Source organism: Lasioglossum baleicum, chromosome 9 (assembly GCF_051020765.1).
Source record: "Lasioglossum baleicum chromosome 9, iyLasBale1, whole genome shotgun sequence".
Lineage (NCBI taxonomy): Eukaryota > Metazoa > Arthropoda > Insecta > Hymenoptera > Halictidae > Lasioglossum > Lasioglossum baleicum.
The window spans coordinates 1492141-1505992 of record NC_134937.1 but is presented as its reverse complement, the minus strand read 5'-3'; the positions used below and the strand labels follow the sequence as shown (position 1 = coordinate 1505992).

The window sequence follows — 13852 nt, the reverse complement described above, 5'->3', positions numbered from 1 at the left end:
AGAGCGCGGATCATGCAACACAAGCGAAGCAGAAGATCGTTTTCGGGTTCACTAAGAGCGGGGTGTCTACAGTTTTCACCGTGTGTGCCAGAGCCGTTAGCGATAGCTGTCTCGTCGAGACAAAAGCGACTCGTTTCCTTCAATCGTATCATAGACATATAGAGATAGACTGCGCGGCCTGAACGAAGCGCTGAAGTCCACAATGGCGGCGTGCGAGAGAGAGAGAGCATTAGCCGGGGTCCATAGCGCTCTCTTTCTAATTGATGTGTCGACACATCATATAGAAAGAGAGCGCTATGGACCCCGGCTAATGCTCTCTCTCTCACTCTTTGTACCGCGCGCCGCCATTGTGGGCTTCAACTCGCCCATAAGACGGCGCAGTCTATCTCTATATGTCTATGAATCGTATACTCAAAAATCACAACAGAACAAAAATGTCTATGATGTAACTAGATCGTGAACTATTTTCCCCTCTTCTATCGACGTTGGCTCGCCTTCGTCGCAAACGCTGCCTACACTGAACAACACGGAAAACAGAGAGCAGGCAAAACTCTCGTACAAAAGCTATCTCGATAGTCTAGAAACGCTACTACTGAACAGGTCCAACAAGAAACGGGTCCGGCTTCTTAGATTCTGACACGCGCAGGTTCGAAAACCAGCACTGCTCTTACCGACACAGTACTACAGTCGTTATAAAAAGAGTTAGATGCACACAATACACAGAGAAACAAAGAAAAAATAGAGGGTGAGAAGTAATCGAGGGACACGAGCAGAGAACAGCGAAGAGAGGACGGCTACGTAGAAAGAGAGACGGTGGAAAACGTTCACGGTAGAATTTGTCATGTACCTTCGTTGTTCGTCTTCGGGACGATCTGTAGAGAGTGCAGCTCGCTTGTAATAGGATCAGGGCAAGCAACGCAGCCACGCAACCGACAAGAATGTACAGCTTGGTCGGATCGAGGAACAGATCCGACGTAAATGACGATCCTTCGTCCGCGTCTTCTCCAATTAAGTCGTTCACTGGTGACCAAAAACAAAAAAGAATTATCCATTGTTGGATCGATGCCTTATATCACTTACGTATTTAATATTATACACATAATTATAAATACATTGTATGAAGCCAGAGATGTATGAACACATCAGCTTGTCACTACTAAGCTCGCTTTGTTAAGTTTGTTGTAATAATAGGGAAAGATATAATGGAATTAAATACAATATTACAAGAAAATCTTAGAATTTTCCTTTCGAAGGGGTCATTCCATGCCAAATCGATCACTTTCTGAAGGCACCATCGTCGATTTTGTTCTAAATGAAATATGTTGCAGTCCATGTGAAATTAGGGGGGGGGGGTTAAGTTGTAATTTTGCCGGTTTCGAATTTTTTTGGAAATGGCAGGTCTCCAAAGTTTTCAATTTTTTCCCATTTCGGCGAAAAGGGGCCTCGCTTACGAATTTTTATCTCGGGAACTGTTTGTCCGATTGAACTACATTTTTTTCTGTTTTATTCGGGAAGGATTGGGCTATTACGAAATAATTTTTTCAACCTCGAAAATAAACTTTATAATGTCGAAAAATTCAAACAAATTCTTTTTTTACGTTTTTTTCGATGAGGGACCGGAGTGATTTAAATTATGAGAAAAATATGGTTATATTCCTTGAAGTTTCCCCTTTAAAATGAACCCTTAAAAAAGATGGTATCATTAAAATTGGCGTCACAATGAGCTGGTAAAGTACGCCGTGTACCCCGGTTCAAGTAGAGGCGAGTCGAGCGTACCACCAATGATCCGTTGTCTATTCCGCTGGTCTTGAGAATATACCAGCAGACTGTATTCGACTAAATAACCCTATTTATACCTCGAGAACAATACTAGTAACATTTTTAATCATGACTTCATTTATAGATATTAGTTTTTATACGAATTTCATATGTTCTACAAAAAAGGATCGTTGTCTACAAAGAAGGACGTTGCTCAATGCAAACCACGAGAAGGTGGTGGTGCTCTTCCATGGGGAAGGGATAAGGAGGGTTTATAGTAAGAAGTATGGATAGGATCATTGTATGGGATGGACTTTAGGATTATGGAGAAAAATATAAGAAAAACTATTTCATTACACTAAAAACAGAGCCATCATTATCGCATGAGCAAGTTCTGCATAGCAGTTCTTTATTCGATAATGCGGTAAAGCTATGAAAGCTTCTAGTGCCTGTAATTGGTAATGCTGTTGCAAAGCAAGCCTGTAAACAATCAGCATGTTTGTTATTGTAACCAGGAGTGGTTCCTAATATTGTTCTCGAGGTACAAATAGGGTTATTTAGTCGAATACAGTCTGCTGGTATATTCTCAAGACCAGCGGAATAGACAACGGATCATTGGTGGTACGCTCGACTCGCCTCTACTTGAACCGGGGTACACGGCGTACTTCACCAGCTCATTGTGACGCCAATTTTAATGACACCATCTTTTTCAAGGGCTCATTTTAAAGGGGAAACTTCAAGGAATATAACCATATTTTTTAACTTCCCGATTTTATAGGGAAGTTATTGTAATGACCCCGAAAATCGAAAATCGATTTTTTAGCAGATCTTCACGTTTCATGGTCATTGCAGTCATTTTAGACTATTTTCAGCAAAATGTTCGTATGTGTGTGTGTGTGCGCGCCCGCGCGCGCGCGTATGGCCGTTTCTATGTAATCAAATTTTTCGTTAACGTTTTCAGAAAAAGTAACAACGCCATCAGGATGATGAATGATGCAATCGATGTGCCCCGCTGTAACTTAGAGCTGATTAGATCTTGGCCCATTTTGGTCAAGTAGTTTTTTAGTTTTTTCGAAAGAAGTTCATTCAACGATGCAATTTATACGAGAGAACGGATAGTTTCCACCGAAGAAACAAACGTAATTACACAAAAAATTTTTTTTTCAATTTTTTTAAAATTTAAAAAAAAAATTTTTTTTCAATTTTTTTTGTACCTTACGATGATGTTTCCGCTTACAATAATCGAAAATTATCCCAATGCAAGAGTGAGTTAATCATCTCTACTCCCAAGAATACATTTTCAAAGAATATCGATGAAAGTACAAAAAAAAATTTATATTACAATCTTTTAAAAAACAATCAGTTCAAAACGAATTATTAACTGAGGTTAAATTGAAAATTAATATAAACTATATGATAATTATTAATAACATTGATGTTGAAAACGGATTGTTTAATGGAGCACACATGCGGAATATTAAAATTTATTACTTTTCAAGATGTTAACGCGAAGGCGTATCGTTGTGTAGTTTGTATTTCGCGCTATACTTGTTTTGTTTTCTCGTCACCTGTGCTCGCTCTAATTTAAATGTATATGTCGATCTATATTTTGTACATTCTCGTTCTGTCTGTATTGTCCTTACTCGGGCAGTATAGCTCGCACCGTCAAAATAAACGGATCAGTCCTCAAGTAACCAGTACATTCTCTTTGTCTGTTCACCTCGTAATAGTCTAACGCTAAATTCTCTCTGTTCTTCTTTTACTATCGGGCTGCAAGATTAAATATTATAACGAACCGCTCTCTACACAAGAAAATACTAAAATTCCGTCTATATTGTGGTTAGATTTTCAATTGGCCAGAGTAGGAGTGAAAGTAAGAACTCGTTATCGTGATTATATGAAAAATGCAAATATTGATCAAAATTTTACACCAACAATAAAAATATCGAATCAAGTAAATATGTCGAGTGAGGAAAAATATCAAATCACACGTAGTCAATTTCCAGTGGTTCCTGCTGAAGCGATTACGATTCATAAAAGTCAGGGACAAACATACGAGAAAGTATGTTTGGATTTTAAAAAATCAGAAAGGCGAACTTTACAAATGTTGTATGTAGCACTGAGCAGAGTTTCAAAATTGAGCGCGGTTTATATATTTTGGGACAATTTAAATTAACAGTATCGAAGAAAACCAAGATAAATACTGCAAACCCGGATAATGAGGAGTTGTATCGTTTGCGAAAAACTAATTAAGAGAATTTATTTTGCAACATTAGTATGCTATAACAAGGAACCAAGCGAGCAACGAGCATACGGTGTTGGTTTAATGCGACGCCATATAGCAAACATTTTGATAAGTAGAAAACTATTATGTTGTATTGTAATCATCTTAAAACATACACTTAATAATGATAATAATATACTGCAACTAACGAATCGGGAAGTTCTTTGTGTGGCTCGTGGAGAGTCACACACCAAATAAAAAAAAAACATTAATAGCTATAGGTACTACTAGCCATGCGTACCACTAACCTTTTCGCAAGAGCAGTCCTATCCGCGAGCTCGCAAAGCGAGCGAGCAAAAACAACCCTACTCGCGAGCGAGCGAAGCGAGCGAGCAACAATAACCCTCTAGTTTCAAAATTGAAATCACTCCGGCCCCTCATCGAAAAAAACGTAAAAAAAGAATTTATTTAAATTTTTCGACATTATAAAGTTTATTTTCGTGGTTGAAAAAATTATTTTGTAATAGCCCAATCCTTTCCGAATAAAACAAAAAAAAATGTAGTACAATCGGACAAACAGTTCCCGAGATAAAAATTCATAAGCGAGGCCCGTTTTCGCCGAAATGGGCAAAAATTGAAAACTTTGAAGGCCTGCCATTTCCAAAAAAACTCGAAACCGGCAAAATGATGACTTAAACCCCCCCCCCCCAATTTCGCATGGACTGCAACATATTTCATTTCGAAGAAAATCAACGATGGTGCCTGCAGAAAGTGATCGATTTGGCATGGAATGACCCGGAGGGGTCTGCTAATGTATGCACTGCTTTAATCATTCTACTAAGCAATTTTCAAAGTTGTTCTCTATTTTTAAAAGTTGGGTATTATCTTCTACACACCTCGAGGTGCCTTGATGACCAGATATTGCGGGTCCACGCTGAGTGCGCCGACTTTCCCACTGACGAGAGCTTCTTTCAATGCCTTTTCTGCGGCCGCGCTGGTGTCCATAGGCTTCAGTGACCTGCCCTTAATTTCATTCTTGTCCAATATTAAATCCATACGCGCGATAACGCCGTTCTGTTCCACATCCCTTCGAGAAATTAATAGAACAATTAAAACTCCGACCATTTCACAGTCACGCAACGCTCAGAACTTACTTGTGCAACTCGTCTAGCCGAATCTCATAATAACCAGGTAGTTTCTCGACAATTGGACCGAAGCTGTCGGCTATCGTGTTCGAAATCACTTCGAAATCGGAGCTGCCAGGCGTTGGTGCTGTAAAACCGTCGCCCAAGTTTACCAGTTTCACTTCTACATTGTAATGTAGCCTTGGGGGTGCGGGTGTGGTCATGTCTTCCAGATCTGCGGTAACGAAGCTATCTTTTAGTAAAGATAAATTAAATGTCTCTCATTAAAACGTTGAAGGTGATACCAACCTTCGTCGCCGCAGGATTTGATGCATATTCTCTCGGATGAAACGACAGGTATAGCTTCGTGTTTGCGTATCTTCTTACTAACAGCGTGGAAAATGCCACCCTTTACGGGGTACATCATGTACAAACAGTGATCGTCGGTGAACGAGAGGTCCCTGTTGTCCTTCGTTACTCGTTTCCTCGAGAATCTCAGGGTTGTAACACCGTCCGCTATACTGCCACCTGTGTTGTAAATATCCTGGGATGGATCGAGCAATGGCGCACTGTATCCACTGATCCAGGTGTCCATCAAGAATGCACGACCTGATTTGTTGTCGATCCAGCCCAACACCGCATCCGTTTGTGACTGGAAAACGAACAAGATGAATTAGAGATTGTGGAGACTGTGGATTTCACGCGCTTAGAGTATCTTTAAGCTATTAGAGACGGTACCATTTTTCCGTCGTCAGAGAAGCCAACACCGGTCCAGCTGTCTGTGTGTGTCGTGGAGATAACGAATGACAATTCATCCTGTAAGATTATTGCCGTTATTTATGCAGTTCTTAATGGTACAATTTTTTAAATGTTTATTGCAATGATCGCGTTACCTTTCGACTTTTATATGTCCACTGTATGGAGTATTCACAAGTGCGATTTTCTGGTGAACATTGTTTGGGATAGTGCCATTCGCCATGGCAAGTTCTAACTGGCGTGTCTGTATCGCCATCGGTCATCTCTGGCCTGTTCTTCTCCTCTGAAAACATTTAGACAAATTAATATGAAAGTTAACATTCAATGCATTACGAAAAGGAAGATATCATTTCATTCCAGTGTCGGATGAAGCCAGCGTGGGGCCCGTAGCAAATGTTATCACGGGGCACTAAGCTTTGTATCGGAGCCGCTCGTGTGCAAACGTAGCGCACCCTTTTTAAAGAAACACAATGAATGACCTTTTTCTTTATCCAAAATATTTTTGTGCCCCCTGGCATCGACGCCTCTTCGATGAAGCGTGCGCGGGGCACAGCCTGCCCAACCGCGCGCGGCGGCCCTGTTTTGTATGGTACGGGGCACGGAGAAGCGCGGGGGCCGTAGCATTTGTTACTTCTACTACAGGGCTCAAGGGGGTAGTCGTTTTCGGATTGTAACTAGAAAGCAACTAGAATCTACTAGATTTTGGGTCGAAACCATGTCGAAATATGGGTTTGCGCGCTTTAGTTGTTTGACCTTATTTGAGCAGATTTTGGGCTGGGTGAGGGCTCATTCTAAAGAGGAAGGTTCATCACAGTGCGCTCTGGTCATCATAGCAGTCAAAAAGTCTTCTAGAGACAGTAAAATGCATTGAAATCTGCGGGTTTTTTCCTAGATTTTTTCTCTACTTTGGGCCCTTATATTATTAGATATAAACATACTCTCGTTAAAATCATGACCAGAGCGCAGTGTGATGAACCTTCCTCTTTAGAATGAGCACTCACCCAGCCCAAAATCTTCTCAAATAAGATCAAACAACCGAAGCGCGCAAACCCATATTTCGACTCAAAATCTAGTAAGATTCTAGTCCCTTTCTAGTTACAATCCGAGGGTATACTACCCCCTTAATCCGGCACTGTTTGATTCTTTAATTTTGAAAATCTATCTCGCTCCTTGGCAACTTCGTTAATACTGGAAGTACATTTCATTAATACTTCTTCGCTTAAAACTAATAATAAGAAGACCAATGGCTCGATTTACCGAAGAAGTTGAGGCTGAGGGCTCCCCTCTGCGACCCGTGGCCGTGATACTTCAGCTCATCGGGTTTGTAGAAGTCCTTCATGCTGACCTTGGCCTTCTCAATGCCACTGGGCGGGTTGTGGACATACTTTCCGGGTTCCTGACCCTTGGCCCATATCACGTGCATGTTCGCGTCGATGATTTCATGGTCGGTCGGCTCGTTCGCAGCTAGTTTCCGTCTGAATAGTATCGTGGTGACACCATCCTTTTCGAATCCCATGGCGGCGGTCAGCGTGTCCCTGCCACCCCAAAAGTCGTCCTTCCTGGGCGTGGATCTGTCCCTGGTGTAATAGTCGGCTACCCTGTGACTATTTCCTCGGGCCGATCCGATTATGATGTCGGTACAGTCCATGGGGTTGAAGTCGTGTTTCGGCGTGTACTTGTGCACCGGTCCAGGCAGGATCGCTTCGATCGCGAACAACCAGGTCAGATTAAAATAAGCCGGACGATCATGTCCCGAACGATTAAGCGATGACTGGCTCGAGGTACAGTTACTTTTTACGATGACTTAAATTATTCGAGACAGCATTCTCGAGTTGTACGTGAAACTCTCGGGTCTGTCGAAGAGCTTATAATGAGAGCGGACCGCGCTTATGCTTTTGAAATCATGGCTGACACTCCTGGCAGTTAATATTCGATTATTTGGGCGTATAATAAAAATGTAAAATAGTATTTTATTCTTAAGAGTCTTTATTCAAAGATGGGTTTTTTTCAGTAACCAAAAGCGCTAGATAAACAATCAATCTAGGCCGCAGTCACCCCCAAATTTCCTATTTTTACGTTTACGAGGCGTAAATTGCATTATTCGGAAGTATGAAGCTGCGCAAGTAGCTATTTTCATAAACCGAATAGTGCAAATTATGCCTCGTAAACGTAAAGTAGGACTTCTGAGGGCGATTGCGGCCTAGATTGATCTTTTATCTAGCGCTTTTGACTACTGGAAAACCCCACCTTTGCATTAATCAATCTACCCCCTTAACGAATACGACTTAAATATGTTAGGTCAGAACGGTATTGTATATTGGAAAATATCGAAATACTTTTTGTCTAAAAATTTTATATTAAATATTTTTACAGTACTAACGATGCATTCCAATGACACTGTCCAACAAATTTCAACGTTTTTTATGTTCCCTAATTACGGTTGGGCCCTTCCTATAGACTTTTTTGCGCTGATTCCGAATCTGTCCTTAATTCTTCTCCTATACTCTATACGCACAGTTTTTGAGGAACATGGATTGAAAACAATTGAAAAATATCCCCAAAAATTGGTGCAAAATTGGTGTCTCTCCGCCTTTAGTGATTGTTTAAACATGTTTAAACAATCATAATGTATCAATATTGGATATCGCTGTATTCGGGAAAGTCTACAGAATCTTTTGCTATAAAGAACAATTCAATATCTTTTATAATAACACCAGAATATTTGTTTAAAGTGGAAAAATGTGTTTTTTTCAAAGTCATGTTTCTCAAAAACTGTGCGTATAGGAGAAAAATTAAGAACAGATTCGGAACCAGCGAGAAAAACTCTATAAGCAGGACCCAACAGTAATTAGGGAACAAATTCGGTGTTGGACAGTGTGATTAAAGGTCGAATACTTTCTGCCAGAGGTTTGATGATTATGTGGTACTAAGTAATTATTTTCTTTACTAGAAACCTCGACTGCTGGTCATTGGTCATTAGGTCGGTATAATTATCGACACCCATAGTATTTGTCTGTGGAATTGTATACATAGAATACATGAGTATAATAGGTATATCGTCAATACTTGTACAGTATAGTGAATTACAGGATGGCAACTGTACAGTCAGAGAACCATTACTGAGTGAGATATTAATGCGAAAGCGGCAAAGGAAGCAGATATACCAAGACGAATACAAATCACGTCGACTTATTTAAAATTCTACTATTACCTATTTTCCATGAACGAGTGTGTTCGTACGTCGTGTTAGTACTACTGATTACGTGGATACGTTATTAATAGATGGTATACGTTACTTCTTATCTGCTAGAAATGCTACTGGATTGCTGTACGTTTTGTTGACTCCTTGCGTTTCAAGGAAAGTCAAACTCATTAGATACTGGGAAGTGTGTACAGATATTTACAGTCGGTGTACAAAGTATTCGTACACATTAAAAAAACGAATTACTTTTTCAAAATTGGACCCAACAGCTCGAGTTTCTTTTCAGACGTTAGAAGGATTAGTTTACTAGTTAATGTGTAAATAACTTTTTTAAAAAAGTTATTATTGGTCGCAATTGCGAAGGAAATAGTAAAGGTCACGATTTCTAAATTTTTTATCTGTATCTGTAATGAAAATTTATAAGGCGCCTCTGGTAGGTCTAAGTCAGTTATATACTTGTACAAAGTTTCATCGAAATCGATCAAGGATGTGTTACGAAATATATAATTGATTGAAAATAGCAAAAATCGTAAGAATCTGCGATTTAAATGAATCGCAAACCGTAAATTCAAAGATTTTTACATCTTACAATGCCCATAGCTTTTTTATCCGTCAGCCAATTTCAATGAGAAACTTTGTACATATATATAACTTACTTAGATTTACAAAATACATGTATTGAATTTTCATTACAGGCACAGATAAAAAATTTAAAAATTTTTACTGTTCCCTTCGTAATTGCGACCAATAACAGTTACAAAAAAATTATTTACACATTAGCTAGTAAACTAACCCCTCTAATGTCTCAAAAAAACTCAAGCTGCTGAGACCAATTTTGAAAAATTTATTCGTTTTTAAAAGATGTACGAATACTTTGTACACCGACTGTCGGTTGCTAATAACACTATCCCCAACAGCCAAAAAGTATTTCGATTCCCACTATGCAATTCTTATAGGGTTTTTCGCGCTGATTCCAAATCTGTCCTTAATTTTTCTCCTATATGCACAGTTTTTGAGAAAATTGAGTTTTAAAGAAAGACATATTTTTGAACTTTGAATAAATATTGTGATGGTATTATAAAAGATATTGACTTGTTCTTTACAGTAAAAGATTCTGCAGACTTTCCCGAATAGAGTGATATCCAATATTAATACATTATGATTGTTTAAACATGTTTAAACAAGCATTAAAGACAGAGAGACACCACTTTTGCACTAATTTTTGAGGTTATTTTTCAATTTATCTCAAAGAATAAGGGCCCAGCCGAAAATCGGACTACACCACGTGAAAGAACAGACTTTTTTTCTTGAGAAACCACCCTTTCAAGTTTGTGTAGTCGACGTTTTTTTCGAACCATGGAAGCAAAATATTTTTGCTCGACATGGAACGCCTGTTCTAGCGGTAAGCGCCACTGGCGGCAACTCATGTCGGGCGAAGATATTTTGCTTTCTGGTTCGAAAAAAACGTCGACTACACAAACTTGAAAGGGTGGTTTGTCAAGAAAAAAGTCTGTTCTTTCACGTGGTGTAGTCTGATTTTCCGCTGGACCCTTATTTTTTGAGATAAATTGAAAAATAACCTCAAAAATTAGTGCAAAAGTGGTGTCTCTCCGTCTTTAATGCTTGTTTAAACATGTTTAAACAATCATAATGTATTAGTATTGGGTATCACTGGATTCGGGAAAGTCTGCAGGATCTTTTACTGTAAAGAACAATTCAATATCTTTTATAATAACATCGCAATATTTATTCAAAGTTGAAAAATATGTGTTTTCTTAAAACTCAATTGTCTCAAAAACTGTGCGTATAGGAGAAAAATTAAGGGCAGATTCGGAATCAGCGCGAAAAACTCTACAAGAATCGCATAGTGGGAATCAAAATACTTTTGGGCTGTTGGACAGTGTAATACGAAGAAATAGTTCTCTGTGGTGTGAGTGTGTGAATAAATATTAATCGACATTGACTATGTACAGGATGTTCCAATAAAATGTGCCTCGTAACCCTAGGTGAATTGTGAAAGCGCAATGTCAGTGAATGAGGAAAGAAGCGTCGACTCGGCTGATTAGTTCGTTACCTTTTGTAGCGCTCGTTCGGAGGCCCAAAATCGGCTCCGGTTCCGAGGTGGGTTCAGACTTTGGCTCCGGCTCTGACTTTGGATGTGGCTCGGAGTTGGGTTCCGGTTCAGACTTTGGCTCTGGTTCGGAACTGGGTTCCGGTTCAGACTTTGGTTCTGGTTCTGACTTGGGTTCGGGCTCGGATTTCGGTTCTGGTTCCGACTTGGGTTCAGGTTCAGATTTAGGTTCTGGCTCGGACTTAGGTTCGGGTTCTGATACAGGTTCTGGCTCGGACTTGGGTTCGGGTTCTGATGTAGGCTCCGGCTCGGACTTGGGTTCGGGTTCTGATGTAGGCTCTGGCTCGGATTTAGGTTCAGGTACTGATTTCGGCTCCGGCTCCGGCTCCGATTTAGGCTCGGGCTCTGATTTCGGTTCGGGTTCAGTCTTGGGTTCCGAGTAGGCTCTTGCTTGCGGTTTCGAAATTGATTTTAATTGAGATCGAGACTCCGGCGACGAGACAGATTTTGAAACGGATACCAGCTCTGCGTCAGACTTTGGCTTCGGCTCTGATTTCGGCTCGGGTTCGGACTTCGGTTCAGGTTCAGACTTGGGTTCAGGTTCGGACTTTGGTTCGGGTTCGGACTTCGGTTCGGGTTCAGATTTAGGTTCAGGCTCAGATTTTGGCTCTGGTTCGGACTTTGGCTCTGATATAGGTTCGGGCGTGGTGTTGGTGCTGTCAACAGTGCTCGGCTCGGCGACGGGTTCCCCTGTGCAACAAAGCATCGATCGTCGTGCAACTACCTACTGCTTATACCTCTTACGGACCACCACCTGGTGCGCAGTGTCTCGAACTCGAATAAGGACGCCAAATATACTACTACTTATTCAAACGCTAACTACTTGTTGCTACTGTATAATATTACGGGAAGCGTAGGGAGTCCTTAATTGGTAAATTTCTTTGAAGCGTCGATACGTACCATTTGCCGAGGGTGCCACAGAGTCTGGAGACCTCTTTTTACGCCCTGCAGAAATATCGAACATGAATATTGAACATCGTTCTTAATCATAAGCTATACATTATACGAGCGTGCAATTGCATTTACTTTTAATCAGTAATGTACTACATTCCATGTATAAACATTTGGCCTAGACCAGGAGTGGCCAACCTTCTGCATATACCATGCGTAAATTTTTTTCACATACGAGTTCAGATGCGCCATACAACTCGAGCACTTTTTCTACCTTCTTACGTTCATTGTTGGGGTTGGAAAGTAGGAATAGGGGTACGATCTGCTTCGGTTAGGGGCGGAAAAGGGATAACTCAATCATGCAACTAAATTAATTAACTCAAGCCAGTTGAAAAGACACACGTTCATTGGAGCACCAATCTACAATAGTGAAAAATGATCTTTTGGACGAGAGGGCGATCGCTGTCATGAACACTCTAATTCCTATCCTATAATTGTAAACTGTCAAAAAATTGCGACGAATTGATGAGGAAGGAGGCTGTATAAATTTAACTGAGAGCTCTCAGGTGTTGAAAATATGAAGATGGATTCATTTATGGCACCTATTTCAAAAGAATAAATAGAGGCGCAAGGATTCAATGCGCCGCAGGTTGGCCGCCCCTGGCCTAGGCAAAACGCAGACGTTTATACACATAGAATGCAACAATGGCACGATTCTTCGGATGATCTCATACAAAAGTATTGTTCGCATCGCGCCACGTTAAAAAAAAAGACTATTATGCACGCTCGTTGTGGCAAAACCGTTAAGAAGAAGAACTAAAAGATATTCGCCTTGCTTTGTGCTGACGCGATAAGTCACGCTAGTCTCCACAGTGACGTCAGCGTCGGATCGAGGAGTTGCAGCCAGCGAAGTAAGATCATGAGCTTTGGCTGATCTCCTTTTGGCACCGGACCGTTCCGTTCCCGCCTCGGGCTCAGGTTCAGGCTCGGGTTCCGGTTTTGGTTCAGCCTTCGGCTCGGACTCGGGTTCCGGTTCCGATTTCGGCTCTGGCTGTGGGAGCGGTTCTCCTTTTGGTTTTTCTTGAATCTCGGGGAAAGCTCGACACGCCGGTGACAAGTCGTTTGGTCGCCAGCCAACGCCGACCCAGCTCGTGCCGTTTACAACCATAACGCCCTCGAGTTCTTTGCTCTCCTTGAGTATACGCCAGTAGAAGGTAAAGTTGTCGGAGAACTTCCTCGTCGTGTAAGCGTCGAGGTCCACGTCGATTGTCTTAATTGGGGACTCTGAAAGAAGTTTGTAGACTGAATAGAGAGCGGCTCGGGACGCTAACAATGCGAAGATGTAGAAAATGCTAAGCAATTTCACTTGAGGCAAACTGGAGAGAGAGGACTTCAGGGAGAATAAACGTTGCGTCTTATGGTACGGAGAACACAATGTTGGCTGACTAATTATGGATGCGCAATGCAGGAATGTTCGTTGAATTTCATTTTCCTAGACGCCTGTCCTCGAAGTCCTCGCTCGGTGAAACTTACTCTTCGCGCAACCAGGACCGAACCATCCAATGTTGCAGTAACAGTGCTTGGTGGGCGCGGTCGTGCCGCCATTGTCGATGCACGTGCCCTGAATACCGCAGTCCGAGTCATCCAGGCATTCCTCCTTAAATTCGCACCTACTACCATGATACAGCCGATCACATCTGCACCGAGCCAGAAGATATCGGCCGTGACCGCTGCAATCTTCCCTGTAGGCCTTCCTATCGATGATC

At 41.2% G+C, this 13852-nt stretch overlaps 1 protein-coding gene across 5 annotated transcripts in view; it reads right to left on the bottom strand.

Moving 5' to 3' along the window:
* Nucleotides 1-13852, bottom strand: part of Nahoda (DOMON-like domain-containing protein nahoda) — a 46746-nt gene that overhangs the window by 5427 nt on the left and 27467 nt on the right. For 4 of the 5 annotated variants that reach the window (XR_013009554.1, XM_076429880.1, XM_076429879.1 and 1 more), the window contains exons 6-16: nucleotides 13620-13851; nucleotides 12918-13370; nucleotides 12096-12140; nucleotides 11139-11885; nucleotides 7120-7563; nucleotides 6000-6145; nucleotides 5845-5922; nucleotides 5416-5758; nucleotides 5137-5341; nucleotides 4879-5069; nucleotides 848-1020 (exon numbers count right to left, since the gene is read on the bottom strand). Coding sequence is in view for 4 of the 5 variants with exons in the window: in XM_076429880.1 (XP_076285995.1) it covers nucleotides 848-1020; nucleotides 4879-5069; nucleotides 5137-5341; nucleotides 5416-5758; nucleotides 5845-5922; nucleotides 6000-6145; nucleotides 7120-7563; nucleotides 11139-11885; nucleotides 12096-12140; nucleotides 12918-13370; nucleotides 13620-13851 (3057 nt within the window). In the remaining variant the exon portion in view is untranslated. The remainder of the gene's footprint in view (nucleotides 1-847; nucleotides 1021-4878; nucleotides 5070-5136; nucleotides 5342-5415; nucleotides 5759-5844; nucleotides 5923-5999; nucleotides 6146-7119; nucleotides 7564-11138; nucleotides 11886-12095; nucleotides 12141-12917; nucleotides 13371-13619; nucleotide 13852) is intronic. The other variant, XM_076429881.1, reaches the window with a different exon arrangement.